The 24,907-nt window shown below is 49.9% G+C and overlaps 8 protein-coding genes across 8 annotated transcripts; 5 read left to right on the top strand and 3 right to left on the bottom strand.

Moving 5' to 3' along the window:
- Positions 1 to 1,740: 1,740 nt before the first annotated feature.
- BKA67DRAFT_388433 (cation efflux family-domain-containing protein) lies at positions 1,741 to 3,781 on the top strand. Its single transcript, XM_046096602.1, has 7 exons — positions 1,741 to 2,025; positions 2,182 to 2,642; positions 2,695 to 2,721; positions 2,772 to 2,849; positions 2,902 to 2,976; positions 3,037 to 3,195; positions 3,251 to 3,781. Exons 1-7 carry the CDS (start codon positions 1,986 to 1,988, stop codon positions 3,767 to 3,769), a joined length of 1,359 nt encoding a protein of 452 aa, XP_045954003.1. The 5' UTR covers positions 1,741 to 1,985; the 3' UTR covers positions 3,770 to 3,781.
- An 837-nt stretch (positions 3,782 to 4,618) lies between these two features.
- Positions 4,619 to 6,558, top strand: BKA67DRAFT_649234 (cytochrome P450). The gene is made up of 5 exons (XM_046106009.1): positions 4,619 to 5,547; positions 5,608 to 5,671; positions 5,723 to 5,956; positions 6,007 to 6,327; positions 6,383 to 6,558. Exons 1-5 carry the CDS (start codon positions 4,769 to 4,771, stop codon positions 6,494 to 6,496), a joined length of 1,512 nt encoding a protein of 503 aa, XP_045954002.1. The 5' UTR covers positions 4,619 to 4,768; the 3' UTR covers positions 6,497 to 6,558.
- Positions 6,559 to 8,192: 1,634 nt separating this feature from the next.
- On the top strand, positions 8,193 to 9,523 carry BKA67DRAFT_388173 (phosphorylase family protein). The gene is made up of 3 exons (XM_046096601.1): positions 8,193 to 8,341; positions 8,482 to 8,973; positions 9,063 to 9,523. The coding sequence occupies exons 1-3, from the start codon at positions 8,314 to 8,316 to the stop codon at positions 9,464 to 9,466; spliced, it is 924 nt and encodes a 307-aa protein (XP_045954001.1). The 5' UTR covers positions 8,193 to 8,313; the 3' UTR covers positions 9,467 to 9,523.
- A 56-nt stretch (positions 9,524 to 9,579) lies between these two features.
- On the bottom strand, positions 9,580 to 11,207 carry BKA67DRAFT_594544 (flavonoid 3',5'-hydroxylase; the record flags this gene model as incomplete). Its single annotated transcript, XM_046105061.1, has 3 exons — positions 9,580 to 10,258; positions 10,315 to 10,936; positions 10,997 to 11,207. 3 exons carry the CDS (start codon positions 11,205 to 11,207, stop codon positions 9,580 to 9,582), a joined length of 1,512 nt encoding a protein of 503 aa, XP_045954000.1.
- A 3,221-nt stretch (positions 11,208 to 14,428) lies between these two features.
- On the top strand, positions 14,429 to 15,690 carry BKA67DRAFT_662274 (uncharacterized protein; the record flags this gene model as incomplete). Its single annotated transcript, XM_046107967.1, has 3 exons — positions 14,429 to 14,558; positions 14,624 to 15,131; positions 15,207 to 15,690. The coding sequence occupies 3 exons, from the start codon at positions 14,429 to 14,431 to the stop codon at positions 15,688 to 15,690; spliced, it is 1,122 nt and encodes a 373-aa protein (XP_045953999.1).
- Positions 15,691 to 15,959: 269 nt separating this feature from the next.
- On the bottom strand, positions 15,960 to 20,546 carry BKA67DRAFT_523455 (mediator complex subunit 13 C-terminal-domain-containing protein; the record flags this gene model as incomplete). The annotated part of the gene is made up of 2 exons (XM_046098471.1): positions 15,960 to 20,441; positions 20,508 to 20,546. 2 exons carry the CDS (start codon positions 20,544 to 20,546, stop codon positions 15,960 to 15,962), a joined length of 4,521 nt encoding a protein of 1,506 aa, XP_045953998.1.
- Positions 20,547 to 21,674: 1,128 nt separating this feature from the next.
- BKA67DRAFT_388120 (WD repeat-containing protein-like protein) lies at positions 21,675 to 23,894 on the top strand. Its single transcript, XM_046096600.1, has one exon. The coding sequence runs from the start codon at positions 21,753 to 21,755 to the stop codon at positions 23,697 to 23,699; it is 1,947 nt and encodes a 648-aa protein (XP_045953997.1). The 5' UTR covers positions 21,675 to 21,752; the 3' UTR covers positions 23,700 to 23,894.
- BKA67DRAFT_662271 (uncharacterized protein) lies at positions 23,895 to 24,443 on the bottom strand (the record flags this gene model as incomplete). The annotated part of the gene is made up of 2 exons (XM_046107966.1): positions 23,895 to 24,184; positions 24,239 to 24,443. 2 exons carry the CDS (start codon positions 24,441 to 24,443, stop codon positions 23,895 to 23,897), a joined length of 495 nt encoding a protein of 164 aa, XP_045953996.1.
- Positions 24,444 to 24,907: the final 464 nt, after the last annotated feature.

Below are 24,907 nucleotides of genomic sequence, written 5' to 3'. Positions count from 1 at the left end.
CGATCGAGGCAGTGCAACCCAATGTCTGTGTACGAAGTGGAAAGACACCAAGACCGGGGAAATTTCTTGGAAGGGCTCGAAGCTTTAATACGAGCATTGAACGCAATGACTTTCCCAGGAACCATCAACGGTTAACCTTGACCCATAGGCTGGAGATTTACTTGCCAAAAATTGCCTATCGAAGAGCAAGAGCTATGTGCCAAGAACATTGCCTGTTTGAGGCACGGTAAGAAACACTCTCTTTCATAAACTACCCATGGAGACTTGCTTTGTTTTGCCCAAGTATTCCACATCATGCCCCGTCTGACTTTCGGACGGTTTCGAGTACTCTATGCATATCTAAGAGCAACACATTACGTCGATCAGTGCGGTTCCGGAATTAGTATGCGTAAATCATCAGGTGATCGTTTCGAGGTTTGTAGCAGCGCGGTACGTGTCTCGTTTGAGCATTATAAAGCTGGCCGACTTGACATTATTCAAAGTTCAAACCTTGAAAAATAATAAAATAAGCAAGATGTGCGGATGGTGCTTGAGCTTCCGAGGCGACCGTCATATAGTGCCGACTGCAAACGTGAAGATGGTGGTTTTAATTGACGAGTGCACTTGACTGACCTCCTTGGAACGCAGCAGGTTGACAGAACGGATTAGAGTATTCATGAGTTTGTGAATGTCTTGTAAATTATGATCACGTCAAATTGACCGTATTCTGGAAAGTTGTAAAGGTCTCATGGCAATAATTAGTCACTTGGATTGTCAAAGAATCATTGCAACATGACTCACACAAGGGCGCACTGGCAAAATTGCATGCATAATTAATTACCTTGTAGCCAGCTGAGTGTGTGCTAATGGCCAATCTCAACTCAGCATCGCTCAAAGAAAGTTCTAGACCACCAAGGGCGTCTGTGGGATAATAGTGAGAACCTCGCTCAAACTCCAGCCTCACCATTTTCCCTCGAAAAACTCGGGACGGGGGACAGTGACCACAATTTGCCCACAGAACGCAAAAGCAGATTGGCGCTAATGCCAGACTGTGACGATGATGCTGTGGATGTAATGAAACAAGGTCGCCAAAACGAGCCCGTGGGTTGAAGTGAAGTGGTCAAGCACACGCCATTTCCCCAGGTACACTGATATTGTTTCTGTGGTTCAGAAGGCTGAACCGAAAATTCAATGGTGATACTGCTGAGTAACGTGTCCGTAGGCGAGCAGATTCTGAAACCAGCACCGATTTGGCGCCGCTCTCAAAGTCTGGAGAATACAAAGCGTGCTGTGGGGTTCTGCACGGCCACCAAGACCCAGAGACCCAGAACAACAGTTCCAATGGTTGACGCTGTCGCGGAACAGCTTGAGCACCACCACTTGCAGGCATACCCATCGCGAGAAAATTGCGGTATCCAATTGGGGACTGTGCATTTGAACAACAAAGCAAGCTTTCAAAGTAGCTCTGTCGGCTTGGCATGTCGGACTCTAGTATTTGCATAAGCCTTGGCACCATCAAATCCGTGTAGTGTCCGAGCACTCTACGGATCTGTACGTTTAGTCTAGACTAACCTTAGAGGCGTCTAACCTTGTTGACAGTCCCCAAAACAATGCAGTGGTGGATCACACCAACCGATCAGAACATACTGGCTATATTAGCCCTTGCCGTATACTCGGTGCTCCGTGGCCATCGCCAAGAAATCTCAGAAGCACCCTAAACACGTCTGCTTTCTTTTTGCGAATGCTGGTGGCAAGAAAGGTGCATGCGTTAAGGGATATTATCCTCTGACACTTTGGAGCATTCGTCGAACGTATCTGAATCTGTCAGGGGTTGAATTCGCTTGCTCTTGCCTTCGACTGAACTGTCGCCTTGGCCATTGGTTACGCTATGCCGGTCCGCAATGGTAATATAATAACGGAATCCTCGTCACAATTCGTCAAACATTGCCCCAAGTCATCCATCAAGTCTCATACAGCACCCTTAGCCAAGGCAGCCCAACTATAGCATGGCGAGTTCCGATGCACCAACCGAAATACGACTTGCAGGTGAGTTATCTTCAAATATGTTCAGTATTGCGCAAGCCATCGTGAACTTGAAATGAATTCCGCGAAGGTACATCGAATCTGACATACGGATTCATTTGTCATCGCATCCCTCACACCAATAGCAGAGAACATGTGAATGACTGACTGTACTCGAAGCAACTATTGTAGACGCTGATATTGGCAATACTACCGTCACACCAAAAACTCCTGTGTTGGCCAGCTCTGGAGACTATACAAAAAGCAGTAATGAGGATGAAATTACCGCTGGCACTCGTGATCCGGAAGATATCACTCAGAGCGTGACAGCGATGTCCGCATCCGAGCATGATTCGTCCGACCCTTTGAACTTTGGTCGTCACCGTCGTGAAAATGTCACCCAGCGTCAAATGAAGCTCGATCATCCAAAGGGAGACAAGAAGAAGCTGAAAAGGTTTTATAACAAGCAGAATGAGCTTATCGACCAGTTCCTCGGCGCAGACGATGAGGAGCGGCTAGCTGTTGAAGAAGATGCCCGAGTCGCTCCAAGGATCAAGCTAGCTGTCAACGCTTCGTTTGTGGTCAACTTCTGTCTCTTCATTATTCAGATGTATGCGGCCATCTCGACGGGATCGCTTTCAGTGAGTTGGCGTGTCCCAAACCTGAAACGACCACTGCTAATCATTATGATAGCTTTTTGCCACGGCTGCCGATGCATTTGTTTGTGCAAAATTCCTACAAAAGATTGAACCGCCACTAATCAAGAACAGATGGATCTCGTCTCATCTTTTGTAATGCTCATCACTTCTCGAATGGCTGCCAGGGCCAGCGTTTACAAGTATCCTGTTGTAAGGAAGTCGAGAACTCATATATCGTGGCTGTTCTAAGCTGTGTCCACAGGGACGAACCAGGATTGAGACAATTGGTATTATCCTCTTCTGTGCATTGATGACTACAGTCGCTATTCAACTGATCGTGAGTTTTCCCAGTACGTCTACTAAGGAATATCTTGAAAAGGCTAACTCAATACTTCAGGTCGAATCGGGCCGAACGCTAGGTGCTGGAGAGAAGAAAGATGCGGAGGAGTTGCACATCATCCCAATCATCTTCGTCGCCGTGGCAATTTTCGCTAAGACCACCTTGATGTTTTACTGCCTTGCTTATCGCAAGTATCCTACTGTCCACGTCTTCTTCGTGAGTGTTTCTCCCCGGAAACAACGAATTACCACTCACCTGTTTGTTAACTTAGATCGACCACCGCAACGATATTGTAGTGAACATATTCGGTTTGGTCATGTCCATCGTGGGATCACGCTTCGTTTGGTACCTCGATCCAATCGGAGCGATCTGCATTGGCTTGCTAATCCTCTTCTCGTGGGTATCAAATGCCTTCGAGCAAGTATGGCTCCTTGTGGGGAAGTCAGCACCAAGGGAGTTCATTTCAAAGCTCGTCTACGTGTCAATGACACACGACAAACAGATCTTAAAGGTAGATACATGTCGAGCATATCATGCCGGGCAAAAGTACTACGTCGAGGTAGACGTCATCATGGATCAAAGCGTGCCACTCAAAATCTCACATGATGTCGGCCAGTCACTTCAGAGGAAGCTCGAGGGCCTGGCGGACGTTGAAAGAGCCTTTGTCCATGTTGATTATGAGGATGATCATGATATTAATGAAGAGCATAAGCCGCTATACGAAAAGGCGAGACCGAAGAGAACGTTGAAGGAAATTCTCCTTGGGGCCAAAGTGAAGGACGGTGCATAGGCATCATGACTTAAGACAGGAAACTAATGACGACGGGTCAAACAAAACCAATTAAAGAAGCTTGCCACAGTGATGCGATAAACCATCCACACCAAAAATGCTTTTTGGATGTGCTCCATTTTTGTTGATCTATTTTTGAGCGATACGTATGTGCTCCTCTCCAGAATCCGATAGCCATATTCTGTTACGTTCAGTACTACGAACCAGCAAAGCTTGCTGCTGATTACCCCCTCAAGCGTTGATCCATAAACTTGCGTTCTCATCTTTTGAGCCATTCTACATTGCAGCATGATGTAGTGCTTGCATCCGTATCTGCAGAGATTTATAAAAGATTCCACGGAGGTCAGTCTTTCATCTTTGAACCCCACGCAGGGAAAGTCTTGGGTGCAGCAACAGTTCTGATTCGGAGCTCTGCATCTTTGACCAGGATCAACAAAAGCAATGTCTCAATGCACCGTCAATTGGACGCTCAGGTATGACTGGTAGTCGGAAGGTCACGATTCTGTGGCTGCGCCAAATGTGGAGTGAACGGTAACACTTTGCGGTTCAAAGCAGCGCACGATTATTAGGTAGTATTCATTTTATGCATGGTTGGTTGGCCCTCAACCATCCCCGCATAGCATGCTCTTCAAGGCTCACCCTATCATTAGGCTTTCAGCTGTCGTCTGTAACACTGCATCAGTACGAAGATCGAATAAGTTGACCAAGCAAATTCGATTCGTGGAGTCTGGCTCTTCGGTTGCGGTAGGACACTCCCCTACACACACCACGCCCATACAGATGCAATGTAGGATGGAGGGGTCAGGAGCCTTGATAAGCATGTGGCTCCGGACTCAGTACTTCTTTCGAGTACCGTTCTATTGATTGGGGTGTGGCGACACCGCATAGGCCAGTGAAGAGTATAAGAGTCGCTGTGTCCTCGGGCTGTATTATAATTGATATCCCTTCTCTTTTCGACTTCTCGTCTTCTTGAGTTCAACTTGATAAAACTCAAACAAAATGACGTACATTGAATTCAAGAATCTTCTACCGTCGAGTATAGCTGGTGTTGCAGAGGTTTGTGCGGTATTGTTCTTCACATGGTACATCGGAACTGCAGCTATTACTTGGTACCGCCTTCGTCACATCCCAGGCCCGTTTCTAGCTTCTTTCTCATATTTATGGATCATTAAAAACAATGTCCTCGGACGAGGTGCACAAGAGCACGAATCATTAAGAAAATATGGCTCCATCGTCCGCACCGGTCCACGGTACATCGTGACCGACGATCCTGAAATTCTACGTCGCATCAACGGCGCCCGGAGCAGCTATCCCCGTGACGCTTGGTATAAAGCGATACGAACAGAGCAGCACGACAATATGGGCACAATTATTGACACTGCACGACACGATAGACTGAAAGCCAAACTCCTACACGGATACAATGGTCGCGATAATGTCAGCATTGAGGCCATGGTAGACTTGCAGGTGACACATCTCGTCGACGTTATTAAGAGACGATATGTGAGCACAAAAGGTGACCCCAAGTCGTTTGACCTCAGTCAAGTCATCCGTTACTTCACGCTTGATGTAATTACACGGTTATCGTACGGCGAACCTTTTGGCTTCCTGGATGCGGAGGGGGATTTGTACAATTACACGAATTCTGTGGATCGTTTAATTATGGCTTTGAGCTTGGCAACAGACCTACCGATGTTAAGGTGGATAATATTTTCGCCATTATTGATAGGTTTCCTGCCGAAATCTACAGACGATAATGGGCTGGGTAAGGTTTTAGGGTGAGTTAAATTTTCAAAACTGTTGACCCACGATGCGGCTGACAGCTCTTGTCGGTGTAGGACCGCTAAGAATATTGTGAAAGAGAGGTTCGAAAAAGAAAACTCCGAGAGCCCTGATATGATTGTAAGCCCGTTCATCAATCAAAATACACAATGCTCAAGCTTACATGTCTAGGGAGCTTTTATGCGTCACGGTATCACTCAGCCGGAAGCCGCCGCTGAAGGTTTCCTGACTATACTTGCTGGCTCCGACACAACTGCCGTGGCCATTCGGAGCACTCTGTTGTATCTCATGTCCACACCAACTGTCTACCATCGTCTGAAGAATGAGATCCGGGAAGCCATCCATAGCCAGCCCATCTCTACCCCTATCACGGTAGAGCAAGCCAGAAAGCTGCCATATTTACAAGTAAGCCCAATGAATAGCCACTCCAGACCATTTCTGATCTTTCTGGGAAGGCAGTCATACACGAGGGCTTCCGCATGCGGCCACCTGCTGTTTATGGCCACTATAAGGTCGTACCTCCAGAAGGAGATACCTTGAATGGGCTCCACATTCCAGGCGGCACTGCCATCGGCCACAACAGTATAGCTATGATGCGAAGCCAAAAGATCTTCGGTAGCGATGCTGATTCGTTCCGACCCGAGCGACTTCTAGAGTGCAGCGAAGAAAAGAAGTACGAAATGGAGCGAACCATTGACTTGGTATTCGGGTTTGGTCGTTGGATGTGTGCGGGCAAGATGGTGGCGCAGGTCGAGTTGAACAAGATTTACTTCGAAGTAAGCACATGTTTCAGCACATTTTATTGGGATATGCTAACGATGAGGATCATAGTTGATGCGCAATTTCGACTTCCAGCTAATTTATCCTGCCAAGGCAGTTGATGAAATGTCATATTTTGTTTATGTCCAAAAAAACATGTTTGTAAAAATCACAGCATCTGTTTAATACGGTGGAAAAGAGCAAGTTATCTCATAGTATGATAGTCAGTGCCAATGATAATCTGATTTTAATTAGTTGTCTTACATCGTTAGTGTACTCGTCTGGCGGCCTAGGTCTAACCTGGTATCAGAATTCCTGGATGCTGTGCCAGCCTGGAGAAATACAACTAGAACAACAGAGCATCTGTAAACATTAAGTACATGTAGTAAAGTAGTGTTATATGTACGATGCCTGTAGTGGTAGCCAGGGTCTCAAATGGCCTTGCCAGGTCCGCCGAAGTCAGGACGACAAGTAAAATAGTGACGACCAGGGTAATGACTCCCAGTTTGCTGGTTAAATCCTGGATTGTTGTGAGCATTCAAAGCGGGCTTACCAGCGTGACAAAAGCAGATATAGAAACAAAAAATGATATGAATGCGTCCACTAGCTCATCGCTCCGTATATTATTAAAGAATCGCCTTCATCAACACGGTGCCCTGGCCTGAGAGGTAACCAAATCAACCAACTTAGCAAAAGGATAAAAACCCAATGCTTGAAGAGGGAACGCAGAGCTGACTTTGGTGAGCTCGTCGCAAATATAAAGTCGGCTTTGTCAAGATATTTGAGTTCTCCCAACTCGGTTGGCCAGTTTGTGTTTGCAGCCACATTATGATAATGTTGATAACCCTTGGAGGTGGCCGTTGTTATGCCTCAGGATTTATAAATTTATTCAGGACCTCATCTGGGTCGATCAATGAGACTGTATGATAATTTTGTTAAGAGAGATATGGTGTATACCGTCGTTGCTCGGTTCTTCGGAAATGTACTTTATGAAAATATTTCACTACGGTATTTTGTCATTACGAACTGTGACATTATCAACATCTAGGAAACTTTTGCTCAGACCTTTATCGAGCAAGTCCAGCTCTTCTCCAAGTTGAGCTGTGCTATCTTGCAGTGTCAATAGGATTCAACAGTGTCGATTGTCGTATCTTCTCGATGAAGGAAACTCATTGGATGAAGCTGGCATATTGCAAGAAATCTGTAGCCAATGTTTCCTTTGTCGTGTCAGCAATCTCCACATCGCATGAATATTCACCATATTTGGTTTAAAGTAATGCAAACCAAATATTTTTGTTCGATTATCTCTTGGTGATCTGATTGCGTGCGAGGACTTATACATAGCAATTATACCGTAAAAACCATTCAAACAGCTTGGTGTGGTGAAAGGTTGTCGAAGATGAATCGTCCTTAGCTCGTGCACTGGTGAGGCTGAAGCCGCCTTAACCTAGAAACCACGGCCTTGTTCGGGGGTTAGCTAGGCCTACCAAGCAAAAGAGAGGGATCTCCAATAAGATCAATATTGCACCATGGCGTGGTGGATTTTATATATTACGTTCACTACTGAGTGACTTGATGCATAGAACAGAGTCTCACAAGGCATGGCGAGAAGTAGTCATATTCACTTGATCTTAGTAAAACGATGTTTGTGCTGCGTAAAATGCGACGGCAGAACTTCATGTCATGAAGCAATATTGACGTGGATAAGAGCAAGGACTTTGATGGAGGAGGTGAATGTCGTGCTTAATACGGATTGGTAATTTTCATGGAACCAGCCGCTAATAGATTAGAAGCTGCTTAAGTTAGTGATTAAGTATCGCGGGGCACTTCTGCTATAGTGCTCACATTTAAACCCGAGCGCATAGGAACCTTGCGAATCCAATTATTTTTTTTTGAATCTTTTTTTGTCTCTCTTTCTCTCATTTCCCTAATACATATTGTATTCTGGTGAGCTTTGCGTTATCCGCGACATTCGTGCCTTCTCATCGAGCAAGTCAACCACAATGGCTTCCCTCCCCCAAAAATATGACCGTGAGTTCCGATTTCCTGCATACCCCTCCGAAGATTTTGGCAGTTGGAACTACCCCGCTGTCGCGATATTCTACGCCCGTCGCGCCTGTAAAGCATTCGGAATAACGTCGAATTTTTCTCTAACAAAGCGTCGTCCTCAGGCCCGGTCCACATCGCCGTCATTGGCGGCACGGGTCTCTACAAGATCGATGGCTTCACCCCCGTCGCCGAGGTGAACCCATCGACCCCTTGGGGCTATCCATCTGCCCCGATCCAAATCCTCGAGCACAACGGTGTCCCGGTCGCATTCCTCGCTCGCCACGGCATTCACCACCAGCATGCGCCGCACGAGGTGCCCGCACGCGCCAACATCGCAGCTCTGCGACATATCGGCGTGCGCTGTGTGATTGCCTTCAGCGCTGTTGGGTCGCTGCAGGAAGAGATCAAGCCTATGGACTTTGTGGTGCCTGATCAGATCATCGACCGTACCAAGGGCATCCGCCCGTTCACCTTCTTCGAGGGTGGTCTTGTGGGCCACATACCCTTCGGCGACCCTTTCGACAGCAAGATCGTTGGTGTGGTCAAGGAGTGCGCTGCCGCCATGCAGGGCGACGGCGTGAAGCTGCACGACAAGGGAACTATCATCTGCATGGGTAAGTTCTGCTACTTTGTCCCCCCCCCCCCCCCCCCCCCCCCCCCTTCGCGGCAAGCAAGTCGCAGGGCATGGCTAACTAGAATACAGAGGGACCCCAGTTTTCCACCCGCGCCGAGTCGAACCTGTACCGCGCCTGGGGAGGATCCGTCATCAACATGTCTGCTCTGCCCGAAGCCAAGCTCGCCCGTGAAGCCGAGATGGCGTACCAAATGATCTGCATGGCCACAGACTACGACTGCTGGCACAGCACCGACGATGTCGATGTCTCCATGGTTTTCCAATACATGAACGCAAACAGTCAGAACGCCAAGCGGCTGGTAGGCGCTGTTTTGGACGAGTTAACCAAAGAGGAGAACAGCGATTTGGTTACTGCCAAGCACTGGGAAGGACAGAGCAAGGGCGCTGTGTCTTTCTGCACAAAGCCCGAGGGGCGAAGCGAGAAGGCGCTGGAAGCCGCCCGGTATCTTTTCCCTGGCTTCTTGGAGGATTAGAAGCTCTCATCGGGCAATCCAACTCAAACCCAAGCCCTGACGTGTTCGAATGATATTTATTCGCCAGCGACAGATCAAATATAAGAGCTAGAATATACAGCTATAAACATGATCTATATGACTGCTGCTCTCCGCTCGATGGAGATCTCCATGTTCTCAAAATATGAGATTCCGCCCTTGTACACATATGTTCCTGGCTTGACCATGTTTGGCCTAAAAGTACGGAAAAACTGCAAAGGTCCCTTGTACAGCTCCATACTCGCAATGTCCTTGCCCAGACAAGCCCGCGCACCATAGCCAAACGCCATCGAGTACTTGTTATAGAGCTTGGCCCGCTCTACGTCCAGCCAGCGCTCAGGCTTGTACTCGTCCGCGTCAGCACCATAGATGTTGGTGTCCCGGTGCACGATCCACGGGTTGCATGTAAGTTCAGTACCCTCAGGCACGAACTTGCCGAAGAGCTCCAGGCCGCCCTTGGGTGCCAGGCGCGGGAATATGTTGGGGGCGGAGGGGTTCAGTCGCATCGCTTCGCGGACACATGCGATGTAGTAAGGGCAATGTTCCAGGACTTCGTCGTATTGCGGCATAGGGGAGAGCTTCTTCGCTCGCGTCGCGCTGTCGATCTCGGCCATCATCCTCTCATAAACGTCGGGCCGAGACATGACTTGTTTCATGAACGCTTGAAATGCTGTACCGGTCGTGTCTGCTCCTGCCAGGAGTACCAGCAGAATCTCAGCTTTGATGTATTCGAGGTCTAACGGCTCCCCATTGTCGTCTCGGGCTTCGATGAACCTGTCTTTGATGAGCTTCTGCCAAATCTAAACTGGATCCGACGCTGGTTAACTTACACTTGAAGCAGATCGATTCGGCCATCATTCTTACCGGCTTCGATGTCCTCGTAACGCTGCTTAATGAGCCTATCACGAAAGCGCATCAACGTGCCGATACCAGATTCCTGCTCAGGAGAAGCGACCAGATGTTTACCCAGAAAAGTGCCCTTGACCCAGTTGGTGAAAGGATACAATCGAGCCATAAGACCGAAAGGCACTAGTCCATCGTGGAAGCCCTGTATAAGACCCTCGACGTCCTTCGCTTGCTCGATGAATCCAAACGGCGCACCGAATCCGACCTCGGAAATGATATCATACGCCATGTACACAGCCCATGGCGAGAAGTCGAACGGCTTCCCGTCCTTTGCAAATAGAGTTTCAAGCTTGCCAATCCACTTTTCGATGTTGGCGTCGATGAGCGGCTCCATCTTCTTGATGTTCGAGAAAGCATAAGGGCTCGCCGCGATCTTTCGGAAGTGGGCGTGGACCTTGTGGTCCTGCATGTTGAACAACGACTCGGTGTCGCCAAAGCTGCCCGTGATGTAGTGCTTCGATTTGTTCGCATTGCGGCTGTAGATCTCGGGCAGCTTGGTCGCGTCGCTCACGATGAGCATCGTGGGCGTGATGCGAATGATCGGTCCTGTACGGGCAGTTAGCATGGTGCTGTATATGTTCTCTCATCGCGCATATCATCGCATACCATGTTTCTGGTGCAACTCTCGCACAGCCTCAGGCTCGTCAGCTTTCACGTTGTGATATGCGATCCACAGTCTCGTGACGCTCCCCCAGAACGGCCCAGGGAACTGAGCCAACGGACTCAAAAAGCGGTAGTATACTATTTGGTATACGATCTTAAACAAGACATATGCCAACCCAAGTAGGGCAAAGTTGCTTATGCTAAGCAACACCATGATACTTCGGTCCTGTCACAACTCAAGGACCAGTCATGAAAGCTACAGGTCACATTCGTTTCCTTTTTCGTTTTCTTCTCCAAATATTTGGGAGGAAGGGAAACAGAAAAGAAAACCAGCTGCCGAGACCTGTGCTTTCGAACCCACCAGTAACATGCGAAGTATTAGGAGATGGGAACGGGGTTCAGCGATTATCGTACTTTTTTGAACAGGGAAGCCATAAGCTCATGCAAGTGCTTTGCCATTGTATGTAACTTTGTCCCGAATCAGGTATCCTCCTCATTCACGATCTGATGGTCAATGTGGGACTGAACCACGGCAAACCCGCTAGGCACGATCTCTTTGTATTGACATTGTGTGTCCATCTTATGCATTCCCTTGCTTCGAAGCATACTGAGGGGCAAACCCCCCGGTATTTCGTTGGAGTCATTGTAACCTGTCAAGCAGGCATACAGGGCATAATATTTTGCTCGCCTGTCGCATGGAAATTCGCACAATGTCTGGCTGTTGCAGGGACCCCGATCCTTGTCGGTGGATATTGATGGCCCACCGCACCAATTCATTTCGGATGGGCCCCCCCGAGCTAGAAGAACGGCCCGCATGACTCCTTGGTGAGGAGAAACCAGCTTCAGAAGCCTGGCAGTTGTCCACCCCGTTGTGACGTTTTGCGAAAACTTGCCTAACCTAGGGAACTTGGGCAAGGGCTTGGAGGCCTTATATTACTGACGCCCTCGTTCTTGGCCGACTTGTGAGAGTTGACTTGTTGTTGGGCACAGCATAATGGTCAAGACAAATTGCTCCCACCCTGGAGCCAATCTGCCAATTGTCCCATTACAGGCGCAGAGATACACGAACATGTCGATACTCGGACCGTCAAGCTAAGCGAGCGTCTTGGCAGATAATCAGAAGAAGCCCATAACCACTAGACACGCGTTGTGTAAAGAGCGTCTCATTCGACATTTCTTAGTAGCACAGCCATATCGAGAGACGATTTCTTTCTATCCAAGAAGAAGAATAAAAATGGAGAGAAAAATTAACCTATCGAAAACAACATGTGCGCAATAAACACATGGCTTCGCTTCCAATATGATTGCAATTTCTGCGACCAGCATCAAAGTTCCCACAATCCACCCCCACCTGCGATGAGACAAACCCAGGTAGATCGTAGCCCATGGCAGATCTCTTTCTGTAAACAACATAATAGCCATCCCTGGAACGCTGGTGGAGCTGCTGGCCCTGGACATATTCCTCCTCAGCCTAGTTTGCGGCGCTTGCGATTGGAGGCCGCGGGGGCTATAGCGGAAGACGGGCCGGCCTATACTAATGCAGCAGCGTTGCATCGCGCAGGGCTTGGTGGCGTTCGCTCGCTCAATTCTAACGAGATTATTCTTTTTCCGGAGACTGGGTAATGTACTACTATATGTACACAGTAGCAGTTATAAAAGAAACCTTGCATCATCTACATATCGATTACTGAATATGGCATTTTTTTAGCAAACATTTCTTGACATAACCAAACTGCAATGGCTTTTTCTGACGGTGTCGCAAAATTAGCGTATTCGACTGAGCCGCTCAAGACGATATATCATCTTTTGCCCCTCCCCCAACCAATTCGCCATATCCCAGAATGGGATGGCCGGTATCTGTGAAGTGGCTCGAACATCTAAGTCCGTTGCCAGTCATGTCGGTTCACGTGGAAGCGATAACGAAGACGATCAACAGGGGATGAGTTACACCGGCCGAACGTCAACGGTGAGCAGCCGAAGGATTGACAATGCAAATTGCAGCGTGGGGGGTGCCTCTCTTCTTCGGCGTCCTCGGCGCCGGGTATGCCAACTTCGCATGCGAGTAAGCGTTCCGCGAATTTCTCGAAAAATCGGACCGCTCCAAATTTCTGTACCAAGTGTGGTTTGCCAATCCTACCTTGCCTACATATGTATATACAGTACTGCCCCGTAATGTCGTGTGTGACTGACCGTTCCGAAATTTCTCGCAGAAGAAGTTACCCACTTGAAATTCTTTTGCATGAAACCTGTCGGTTAAGCCTGACTACTTCGCAACATGATGTATCACGCGTCAGGCCATGCCCAGAATTCTTGCCCCGTATTCTCGGTGCTCGGCAGGAGGCTTAGACCAGTGTCAGTCCCCCTCGCCGCGTCTAAATGTTGATCACAGACCCCACAGAGGAGCCAGATTCGATATGGAAACTAGGCATAACTTAAGTGGACCGACTCTGTACCGTACAGAGCCCTATTTCGGTTGGCTGGACGTTCCAAACCATATTGTATGTGGCATATTATGAGTTTTGGGGGAGAGGGGGCATTCGCATTGCCTGATCAGTACTGTCTGTCTACGAGGGTGTTTCCTCATGCAGAGGCAATCCCCTGAAGATCTTTCCGCTTAGCATTTATGACAACCAAGAGGCGCTCATGTGATATTTCTCCTTTCCAACAATTTGTTTGACTGGCACGCTTGACGCGCGACCGGCAGTTCAAAGAAAAGCAACCTGTTTCATAAACCCCCGACCTAGGTGCACAACACGCCTCCTCGGGTTCGATGGGATTCTATTAGTCGTCCTAGGTTTGATTTTTGCAGCTCGTAAGAGTACGTAATCCCATTCGATCCCGTACTACGAACAGGCGAGATTGTCAAAGGGCGTAGGGACCTTATGGCCCCTGTCACGCTTGACCAAGTAACTTCTCACAGTAGCCAAGTCACAAAGCGCTCTTTGCGAGCAGCGTTTGCTTCAGGAATTAACGTTACAAGTTGGGCAGTCATGGGTCCCTCGACATAATATCTTCGTTGCTCATAACGACTGCTTTAACGGTACTTCAGGCGAGTGCTACTTTACGATGCGTCAGATCGTCATTTAAGGTTTCTCCTACTTCGCAACAGAACCCCCCCTGTGAACCAATGGCAGGCTCTTCTTCCCAAAACCCCCCCTAAACGTACCCCAGTTCAGGTCGTGTGCTGGGATGGGAAAAAAGGCAACGCTTTCTGGTGAAATAAGACGTCCGTCTCCCACGGAGCGGAGACCAGCCCGGTTTCGAACACTTGAACAATTAGTTGTGTTGTAGTTGTTCGGACCAGACTGATTTTGACGTTCGAACTTGGATGCGGTCGTCGGTGCTGGAGTATACTTTGAATTTTGCAGTTCACATTCCTTTGTCTTTTCTTTTCCGTGCTTTCCTTCCTCGTCCTGGTATACACATAAACCGGCCATGGCGCTCGACACCCAGGGACCGACGGTGATGTCCGTCGCCATCGTCTTCGGGATCATGACGCTCATCGCAATATCTCTGCGCTTGTGGGCCCGAATCTTCCTGGTGAAGCATATTGGCTCCGATGATAGTAAGTCCCACCACCTGCTCTCGGGCCATGTGGAGTATACATTGTATTGACAAGTATCATCGCAGTCCTCATTTGTATCGCGGCGCTATTGTCCTGGAGTTTCATGGCCGTGACCATCGCAGCCGTCCAACACGGGCTCGGCCAGCACATCGAAGCGGCCTTGGCGCAGGAGAACAATAACCTGACGGCTTACGCGCAGGTGGTCTGGCTGTCCTCCATCTTCTACAATGCCACGCTGGGCTTCATCAAGATCTCCGTGCTGGCGCTGTACATGCGGCTTGGCGACCGCACGCTGAGGCGGCTCGCGCTGGTCATGGTCGGGGTGGTCTGCTGCCAGGCGGGCGGCAACGTGCTGGCGGCCATCTTCCAGTGCACGCCCGTTCAGGCCGCCTACGACCAGACCATCACCGACAAGAAGTGCATCAACATCAACGCCTTCTACCTGGCGAACGCGGCGGTCAACATCTTCACAGACCTTTTGACGTACACCCTGCCCATCAAGCTCATCATCAACCTGCAGATACCTCAGAGACAGAAGATAGGCCTGGGTGTCATTCTGTGCTTGGGACTCTTGTAAGTCTATTCGAGTTGCCCTCACTCGTTACCGGGTAAGGAAAACACAAAAAGCTGACTCCGATCTGTGCCTAGTGCCTGTATATCGTCCATCGTCCGCATAACATTCATCCCGCAGATGCTCGTCTCGGAGGACGCGACCTACGTTATCTCGGGCGCCATGTACTGGTCAGTAATCGAGCTGAATATCGGCATCCTCGCAGCCTCGATCCCGTCAATGAAGCCCATCGCATCACGCTATATGCCCCGCCTCCTGGGCTCATCATACAACAAGTCCAATGGCAACAAGGGGTCCTCGTATCTCAAGTCGTCCTCGGCCTCGGGTGCCTTCAAGTCGAGGGATAGGAACGGGACGTTGGAGCTGCATAGCATGGAAAGGGGTGACAATAGATTCGGGCTACAGAGCGGGACCAACAGGACGGAAATCGGCAAGGGTTCAACGGCAGTGCTCGGGAAAAGTGTGTTGGATGATAATTCTAGCGAGGAGGCGTTGTGTTTTCCGCCAACAGGCCAAATCGGGGTTCAGACGCAGATCAAGACTAGATTTGATGAACGTTAAGTGAGTAGTAGCGTGCTCGATTCTAGTAAAGACAGAAAGAAGTGAAGAGCGGATTCCGGCTACTGGTAGTTACAAGCCCAGAAGCAACCCCGCCGGATACAAAAGTCAGGACAGGTTTAGATAAACTTTGTATAAATTCAATGGATATATGTAGACACTGGTTTCGAGTAATAGCATTATAACTTGCCGGACAATTCGTACAATTACATGCTGACTGAATCCTGAATAGTACCGGCCGGTTCGAGTACCAGTCAATAGATGCACAACGCTCACATGAGCATGTATAAAGCTCTGGCACCATTCTCCGCCGCAGCGATATGCCAAGGTCGAACATCTGTCTCTTTATCAGTAATACCTCGAGCACGCGCTAGTGTGCCCAACCCGCGGAAGTAGGCGAGCATCTCCCGCAGTAGCGTCTCATATGCCCTGGGGTTGCCCTCATTGTGGACGACGTTGACTTCCATGACGGCTGGTGGATCATCGATCTTAGCACCGCCTTTCTTCACTAGGTACCCGCTTACAATGGCTGGATTGAGATCCAGGAGCGAGCTAGAGTTATTCAAACGATGCGCTTGAATGGCGCCCCAGGTTTGATCCGTGATATCAGTCAGGGTCGCTTCTGCGTCTGATTCTGGAGCGGTATCCCCAGGTCCACCTGGCGTTGGCGCACTTGTTGCATCACGTAAAGAAGGTGTCGGTGGGTTGCCTGACTGTTCCGGCGAGACCATAGATGCTTGTGGAGTCGAGACTGGTGTAGTGTAAAAGATGGCGGGCGCATTGCTGGATATTTTGATTTCAGGTGGTAGAAGCTGCAAAGACGGATCCGTGTCGACTGTCATCAATGTTAAGGTGATATTGGCTTTTGACTCGGCTTGTGCTAAGCTGGACCATAACTCGACCTCTACTGGTTCCATGATACCGCATTTGGTTATAATGACCCTCCAGTGTACCTTCCATGTATTGATCATCTCAAGCGTTGTTGCCCATATCTCCTGGGCCACATCGCTGAATGGAGTGCAGATAGCTTTGCCTTTTCGGCCTAGGCAATATGACGCTGTGATCTGCTGACTACCACGGTTGTCGGTCCAAGCGGCAGTGATCCATCGATCGTCCACACTTTGCGCGTATGCTATATGTAGACATGTGTTTTCGTGAAGAAGTGAAGCAGAAGGCGCTGTTGATAACTTAAAATCTATCATGCGCGGTATTGTTTGTTCAAGGACAATCGCAGGAGCAGGCATCGGACCGCCGAAGAGAGTGCAGCGATCGTAAGTCTCAACTGCCAATTTAGCGTAGTCAACAGGCGTCGGAGTGGGCAGAGAGTCTGTCGAGGCAACGAAGTCCATGGGGATTAGCTGTAACACTATTTCGTTTTCAACCTTTTTTCTGCTGCTAAAAAGCAGCTTCTTGTACCTGTCAAAGAGTTGGTGGAACGCATAACATGATTCCACAGCTGATCCTGATACCTTGTTGGAGTAGACAAAAAATATCACAAAATTCGTCTCCTTGACTGTGAGATGTGACAACACATCACTGAGTTTTGTCAAACCGCTCAGAAGCGAGGTTCCCAGAATTGAAGAAGAAAAAAGGTCCTGGCCAGACTTCTCCACCTCATATGAAAGCAGCCCACCGGGGACGTCTGGTGATGCAGACATTCGGTCGAAAGAGCCTAATCTTAACGACTCGTAAGCACCTTGCATTTTTTCCAAGAAAGAACTCGAATCATCGGACAGTCCCTCATTGTGAGGGTATATGCAGACTGCGTTGATGTCTTTCGCGCCATTCGATGGGCCCAGCCCCAAACTCTCCCAAAATGTCACCGCTGATGGCAAAACTGATAGTTTAGAATCATACCGTCGCATTTCGAAGCGAGGCGAAGGAACTTGAAACAGATTACTTGGTTTCAGTTGCTCAGCGCCCGGAGGTCGAGGCTGCATTCGAGTTGGCTGGCCCAGCAAAGGTACATCTGGAATCTCGAGGAAGGGCCTAAAGGAGAGTTCATTGCAATCCCCGAACCAATTAGGCAGAACAGATCGGAGCTCTTCCATCGCAAGATTTGTGATGGACAACAGCTCACGTCGCTGATCTGATTTTGATTGAAGAGATATTGTGGATTCAGCGTTGAAACCCAGGGTGCTTACGCAAGCTTGCTCTGTCAAAACTTGTGCGGCAATAATAAAGTCATGATCAGAAAGGGATATCGGTGCAGTCATGGGTTCAGCGTCGGCAAAATACCTCGTCAGTGGTAGGTCGACATCCGATTTGGAGAATCTAGGCAGATCCACCGACAAGTTGGGAGATGTAGCATCTAGATACTCTAGTTCTCTAAGCGAGGTAGCTAGCGACTGCTCGTCATCATCCACTCGTCTTCGCCTCAAACTCCCCGTCTTGAAAGGTGATGAGGGCTCATCACTTTCATAACTTGAGTCATCTTGGTCAGACATAAGACTGACTTCATCGGCATCTGACGCTGGATCGTCGAATCTCGTGGGGCTTGGGTGTTGTGAGGCTGAGCCCTGGCGGTTGGTCACCCGGGCAAATAGCTCGCCGACATTTGCCGGAGGGTCTTTCGGAAATCTTCGTCCTTTCCCGTGACGCTGCAGATAATCTGTTGTTGGTGGTGCATTAAAACTAAAAGGCTTTGATTCTTCGTCTCGGCCAAGGGAGAAACTGAAGCGACCGGTGCCTTGGTATTTGCGATTGACCACGGAAAGGCTAGGGCCGAAGTTGACTTTGTCGAATATGCTTCCTGGCTGCGATGATTTGGAACTCTGCTTCTGATGTGCTGTGTTATGGCTGTCGATCGAGGCTCTAATGCGTTTAAAAACAGTGTCCGGGGTAAAGGGGCTAGCTTGTCGCTTCGTCGGTATGGAGCTTTGCCGATCGACCTGAGGTTCTGTATACCGTCTAGGCTGCTCGTTCAAAGAGCTTCTCGCATCCTTCAACTCCGGCTTGGCAAACACTGGTGCTGGAGGTGCTGATGAAGGCGGTGGTGGCTCAATCGGTTCGGTTTTGGCTACGGGTACCGTCGCATTGTGGAAATTTTGAGCCATGTCAAGAAGACTATTGGTATTGGTCATATCCATAACGTCAAGTGTTAGGTCCATGCCACCCGGTTGCTCGTCAAAGAAACTGAAATCAGCATCGGTGATGTCATTATCGCCGAACATGTCTGGTCCAAGGTCTCCGAACAGATTTTCAGACTCGAACGAGCTGTTGCCACGCTCTCTTTTGACCTCCGTATTCTCCCAGCCATCTTGAAATGCTTCTCCCGCCGCAGTTATGTTGGTGTCAGCATCAGCCACGGCGGTTGTGCCGATATGGTGGCCGGGGCTAGACATGGGCCCCCCATCCATTGAAGGCGTAAAACCAACCATGGTCTGCACGCCGTCGGGTGGTGTAGGATACATAGCCCCCGCAGGTAGACCGGCGTTGCTGGGTCTGTGTAATGCTATGGGGGACAAGGCGCTATTTGGCTGTGGCTGCGCGTTTGGGCCTAGCTGCCGAGCGGCGGCGGCGGCGGCAGCAACGGCAGCTTCTCTTTCCTGCTTCTTCTTGGCCAAGGCCTCTTCGCGTTCGCCTAGGCCGAGGAACCATGATTTGGCGTTTATGAGTGGGTCAAAAGAGGCATTTGGGGTGTGCGCAGATGGTTCAACATGGCCATTATTGACGGTCAACTTCGAGAACGACTTGCAAAAGCAAAGACTCGAGGGCCACGACATGCTAGGTGACAGATTGTTGACCATGGGAGTTCTTTTTCCATCATAGCCATGCTCAACGGGTTTCCTTCTCACACGCTGTAGACTGAGCCACTTCTGAGTGCCACTGATGGGGTATGGCAGATTTTTAGCCCTTAGCAGCTTTGTACAGATGGCCCGCCAATGTCCATTCTCCTTCTCCGGGCGTACACGCGACACCTGGGTGTCGGGTGATTGTGCCAGCACACTGTGGCTTGAAGACTGTTCGTTCTCAGTGATAGCCTGACATGTTGCAAACATGCCCAAAGGAGCTGCCAATACAGTGATGCCTAGCAAGGGTGGTAAGGGACTGTCGGACAGCGAGATGAGGCCTTCGACTGGGGTTAGACTCAGAAGTGAGACAAGGGCACCGGTGGTTGTTAAATATACTCGTAACGAAGCCAAGATGGGTATGGGAAGGCCGTTTTGGCCCTGTATTTGTTGCGGGAGAAGGATGGTGCGCGCGTTCAACGGAGTAGCCCCTAGCTTAGCACAAAATGCTGACAGTAGAGCAGAGAGGGCGGCGGATATGAGATATTCATGTGCCTCTTTGACAGTTGTGGTGGTGGGGGTTCTCGGGTCCGCAAGAGCCAATGTCTTGGCATCTTGATCAAGGACAGTGCCAGGGAGAGCCGGAGGTGGGTGAGCCCTGAATGCGGCATCCAAGGGGTTCGATGAGCTCGAAGAAGAGCTGCTTGGGGTGTTGGCTGCATTCAGTCCTGCGCTGCCTTTGTTCTTGAGGAGTGCAGAGGGCTCATATGTGCCTTCCTCGACCATTGAGAGGCTGTATCCATAAGACTCGATCGACTTGGCGAAGCCTCTGGCCTCTTGTTGCTGGTGTGCATCTCTCCTACGCAAGTGAAAGCACCAGATGCCGCGCCGGGCGGTATCTATATGCGCCAGGTAACCATCTTTCCGCAGGGTGCCTTCCAAGTCAAGGGCTCCGTGTCCGAGGAAGTCGGCGGGCGGCGAATTGAGTTCGTAGAAGGCGTAAGCAATGGAAGAGATGTTATTCTAACGAGGGCGATCAGTCAGACTGTGATGCGTTCACGACGTTGTGCTCTCTGTGTCTAGACTTACAACCACTAGAGCATTAGTTTCGTAATCAGCAGTATCCATGTCGTAAGTCGTGTCTCTCGTTGAATCCCCTTGTCCCTGTCTCTGTGTCTGGCTCTGCTTCTGTCTCCGTCTGTCTCCGTCTGTCTCTGTCTATGCCCGAAAATGGACTATTACGTGGGTTGTTGGGCCAGGCTGATGGTCAACCACGACTACCAGCCGTGGGGTGTTGATGGGCGCGAAGACGGATGGGCGAGGTGAAAGATCAAGCGGGCGTGCATCGAGGCAGCGCGGCTGTCGCATTTGGGGGTCTCGTTTCGCGCACGCCAGGTGCTTGACCCCATCGCAAATAAGGGGCACAAAGTCAACGTCTGCAGCGGATCTTGTCGAAATCGGAGGGTTTGCAAGTTCGAGCAGCAGTCGCCCAGAGCTGTAGAGTTGATGCTGCAAGCGTTCAGGGTCGTTGTCGCAACACGAGATACAAAAGGATGCCCTGCCGTCTGGTAGGATAGTAGAGTTCGAGCGAATAAGGTTGTTACTAAGAAGGTAGGTAGGTACTCGGTAATTCGCAAAGCTACATACGCAGGGTCCGAGCTCATGTCGGCCTTGGTCTTATTATCCTTAGACCAGGTCAAATCGAGGGTCCTCGCGGGATAAGGTGAGAGAGCACATGCGCGTGCCTCCCGTTCCCCCGCGCCCTCCACAGTGTTAATAGCAATCATACTGTAATAGTAATAAGAATGATAATGACAATCAGAAAGAAGAAGCAGAAGAAAGCAGAGGCAACCCGACTGAGGCGGTCGATGTTGCGGCTGACAGGCACCAGTCCAACCCAATCCAATCACTGTGTATACCTCATCTATCGCCGTGCCTTACGCAGTGCCTGGTTTACTACTCACATGTACATATACATGTAGCGTATCATTCATCCATGTGCAATTGTTCGATGAATTTTGGGTACAGAATCGACCTCGAGTTACCGTAGGCATGAAGTTATGTACTCCGTACTGTACATTTTAAGGGCCCAAGGTTAGCCTAGCGTTCAAAGGATGGTTGTGGGTGCTTTGCAGCCTGCTAATTTAGCGCCTGTGGCACTGTGTCCCCGTCGCCGTCGCTGTCGCCGTCCCCGTCGTGGACATCTGCGAGATAAGCCGATAAGCAAAGGCCCCGCCATAATTTTCCTGGCATTCGCAGAAATCCCCGTCCGCTCTTCCGCCTTCCCTCCATCTCTGCACCCCAGCAATTCGCAACGCCATTCTTTCGAGCACGATGAAAGCCGAGAAGGCTGGCGACGTGTCCGTATACACCGTAGCTGGTGCCGAAACTGCCCGGCCACTTCCAGACTGGCTTGCACGCCGAAGGAAGCGGAGTTTGAAGAACGATGCCGAGTACCAGAATCGCATTGAGCTGCTCCAGGACTTCGAGTTCGAGGAGGCCAGCCAGTGTGTCCGCGTCTCAGATGACGGCGATTGGTTGATGTCTACCGGCACATACAAGCCTCAGATCCATGTCCATCAGCTATCACATCTTTCTCTGTCCTTTGCCCGTCACACCACCTCTTTGAACACGACCTTCCAGCTCCTCTCCACCGACTACACAAAGTCTATCCACCTCCAGAGTGATCGCAAGATCGAGCTGCAGGGCCAAGGCGCCCTACACTACGAAACCAGGATCCCCCGTTACGGAAGAGATCTTATTTACGACCGTCACTCCGCCGAGGCGCTAGTCCCAGCAGTTGGTCTCGATGCCGACGGCCATGGAGAGGTCTTCCGACTGAACCTTGAGGTCGGAAGATTCATGAAGTCATACCAGATTGAACTCGGCGCCGACGAGGGCGTTGAAAGGGGCCTTCAAGGCAGCATCAATGTTGGCGCCGTTCTTGTTGCTGCTCAGGCCGAGAACACTCACAATTTGGCAGCATTCGGAACATCGAAAGGCACCATTGAATTCTGGGACCCCAGATCAAAAAACAGAGTTAGCATAATTGGAGGGCAAGAAGGCGAGATCACCGCTCTGGATTTTAGCGACTCTGGATTGTCGCTTGCTACAGGTTCCTCGAACGGTCTGATCAAGCTATTTGACCTTAGAAGTCCTCTGCCCCTGCTTCAGAAAGACCAAGGACTGGGCTTTGCGGTCAAGGAGCTGATGCACCTGACAACTGCTTCTCAAGAGAAGAAAATCCTTTCCGCAGATAAGCGAGTGGTCAAGATCTGGGACGAACAGGACGGCACCCCTTGGACTTCGGTCGAACCTCTTGTCGACATCAACTCGGTAGCCTGGTGCAAAAACACCGGAATGCTTCTGAGCGCCAACGAAGGCAAACAACAGCACGCGTGGTTCATCCCCGAGCTGGGTCCTGCACCGAAATGGGCCAGCTTCCTGGACAACATGGTCGACGAAATGGCTGAGGAGGTTCGCACCGAAACATACGAGAATTACAAATTCGTCACCAGACCTGAGCTTAAGACACTCAGCTTGGATCATCTCATTGGCAAGACAAGCTTGCTCCGCCCTTACATGCACGGATTCTTTGTGGCGTCCAAACTGTATGACCAAGCGAGATTGATCGCCAACCCCTACGCCTGGGAGGAGGAACGAACCAAGAAAATCAAGGAGAAGATCGACAAGGAGCGTGAGAGCAGAATTCGTGGCAAGAAGAAGGTCAAGGTCAATCAGAAGCTGGCAAACAACCTCGTCAAACGCCAGGAGAAGAGGACGGCACCTGACTTCAACGCCGGCATGCTGGGTGATGACCGTTTCGGCCAGATCTTCGACGATGAAGAATATGCCATTGACGAGAATACCTTTGAGTTCAGGGTACTCAACCCAAGCACCAAGGTTGAGGGTGCCAACGAACCCACCTCAAAATCAGCACCCAAAGCTTCTGATGACGAGAGTGATTCAGATGCTTCAGACGACAACAAAATTTATATCCCACGCCCTCAGAAGCCTAGAGACACGTTTGACATGAGGGTATCTTCCTCAAACAGAAGTGGCGGCCGATCAGCCAAGGATACCTCTCTAGGGTCTCGAACGCAGCAGGGGGGGCGAGTTACCAAGAATCGTGGCTCGGATGTGGTAGGAGAGAGATCTGTCACGTTTGTACCAGAAAACCGACGGAGGAAGCAGGCCGAAGAAGTCGCGGAACCAACATACAAACCCAAGCGTATGGATGGCAGACGGAGTGCTAGCACAAATACTTTTAGACGAATGTGATACCCGAGTCAATGACATAACCCTGTATTTCTGGATGCAAAATAATGATACACGCTTGAAACGCAGCCTGCTTCACAACCAAACGCCGATGCCCCAGACATGTAAATCAGAAAAACCGCCACTTGAATTGATCAACCCGTCTTTGAGTGAAGACAATCACACCTGACAACAACGAACTGCTGAAACGCTTCTATATTACTTTCGAGCCCACTTGCTCCGAGTATTCCTTCCCTCAGGGCTTTGGCGGATGCTAGGCTTCACAGCTAGACCCTTCTCGACATCTTCCGGTCTCAATCGTGGAGTCGGCGGTACGTCATCCAGTCGAACACGGCCCCTTGACGACCTGCCAGATTCTTTGACTGACCTCGGAAACTCAGAGCGACGGGGTGTCAAAGCAGTGACGACCTTCCTAGCTGATCGGCGTATACTTTCTTTGATCTTCCATTCCTTCTTCTTTGCCAAATAGAACAGCACAGCAGATGCAACTGGTTTCGCATGTTAGTACATTGATCGTATAAATGGAAAAACATTGGACTTACTGCCACCCAGTGCCACGACCACAACAACGACAATGATGGCGACTAAGGCCCCATGAGACAATTCCACTGCTCCAGAGGTACTACCAGCTGCTCCTGCCTCGTTGTCGACGGAGCCTCCTGAGTTCGCAGATCCCACGCTGCTGTCCTGTCCGCCTGTATAGGGATCTTGCGTGGCTAAAGGGAAAGCATTGCTTGTGCTCGTCATTGTGTCCTGCACTTGAATTCGGAACGACGCAGAGTATTACTTGGTGAGAGACACCGGTGGTTCAGATAATGTGAGGCGAAAGTACAGGTCGACCAGCAAGAATTATACTTTCAGACGCCGAATGTTCTTCAACAAATTTCGGGTCCAATTTAGGAGAACGTGAAGAATAAAAAGAATAATTTTCATTCATGAATGGCGACGCACCAGGCCGGGTAGTTGCGACTTTATCATTGACTATCGTCAATCCGCCTCTCGCCAACCAAGTGGCCTCTGCAGCCGCCGTGATGGGGCGTGCCAGAACATATGAGGCTCGAACAGTGAACGAGCAATCTGTGATCTGCCCAGCAATCCCGCATCTTTCACTATGTACAGCACAATCACATTTTCACGTCCGGCACTTTGCCCATTGCCTGTCAACGCAACTGGCGTCTGCCCAAAGTTGCCCAAGAATTCCCAAGACTGTC

This window comes from Truncatella angustata (assembly GCF_020726525.1).
Source record: "Truncatella angustata strain MPI-SDFR-AT-0073 chromosome Unknown BKA67scaffold_8, whole genome shotgun sequence".
In the NCBI taxonomy this organism is placed as follows: domain Eukaryota; kingdom Fungi; phylum Ascomycota; class Sordariomycetes; order Amphisphaeriales; family Sporocadaceae; genus Truncatella; species Truncatella angustata.
Note: the sequence above shows the minus strand (reverse complement) of the source record. Positions and strands in the feature narration are given on the sequence as shown.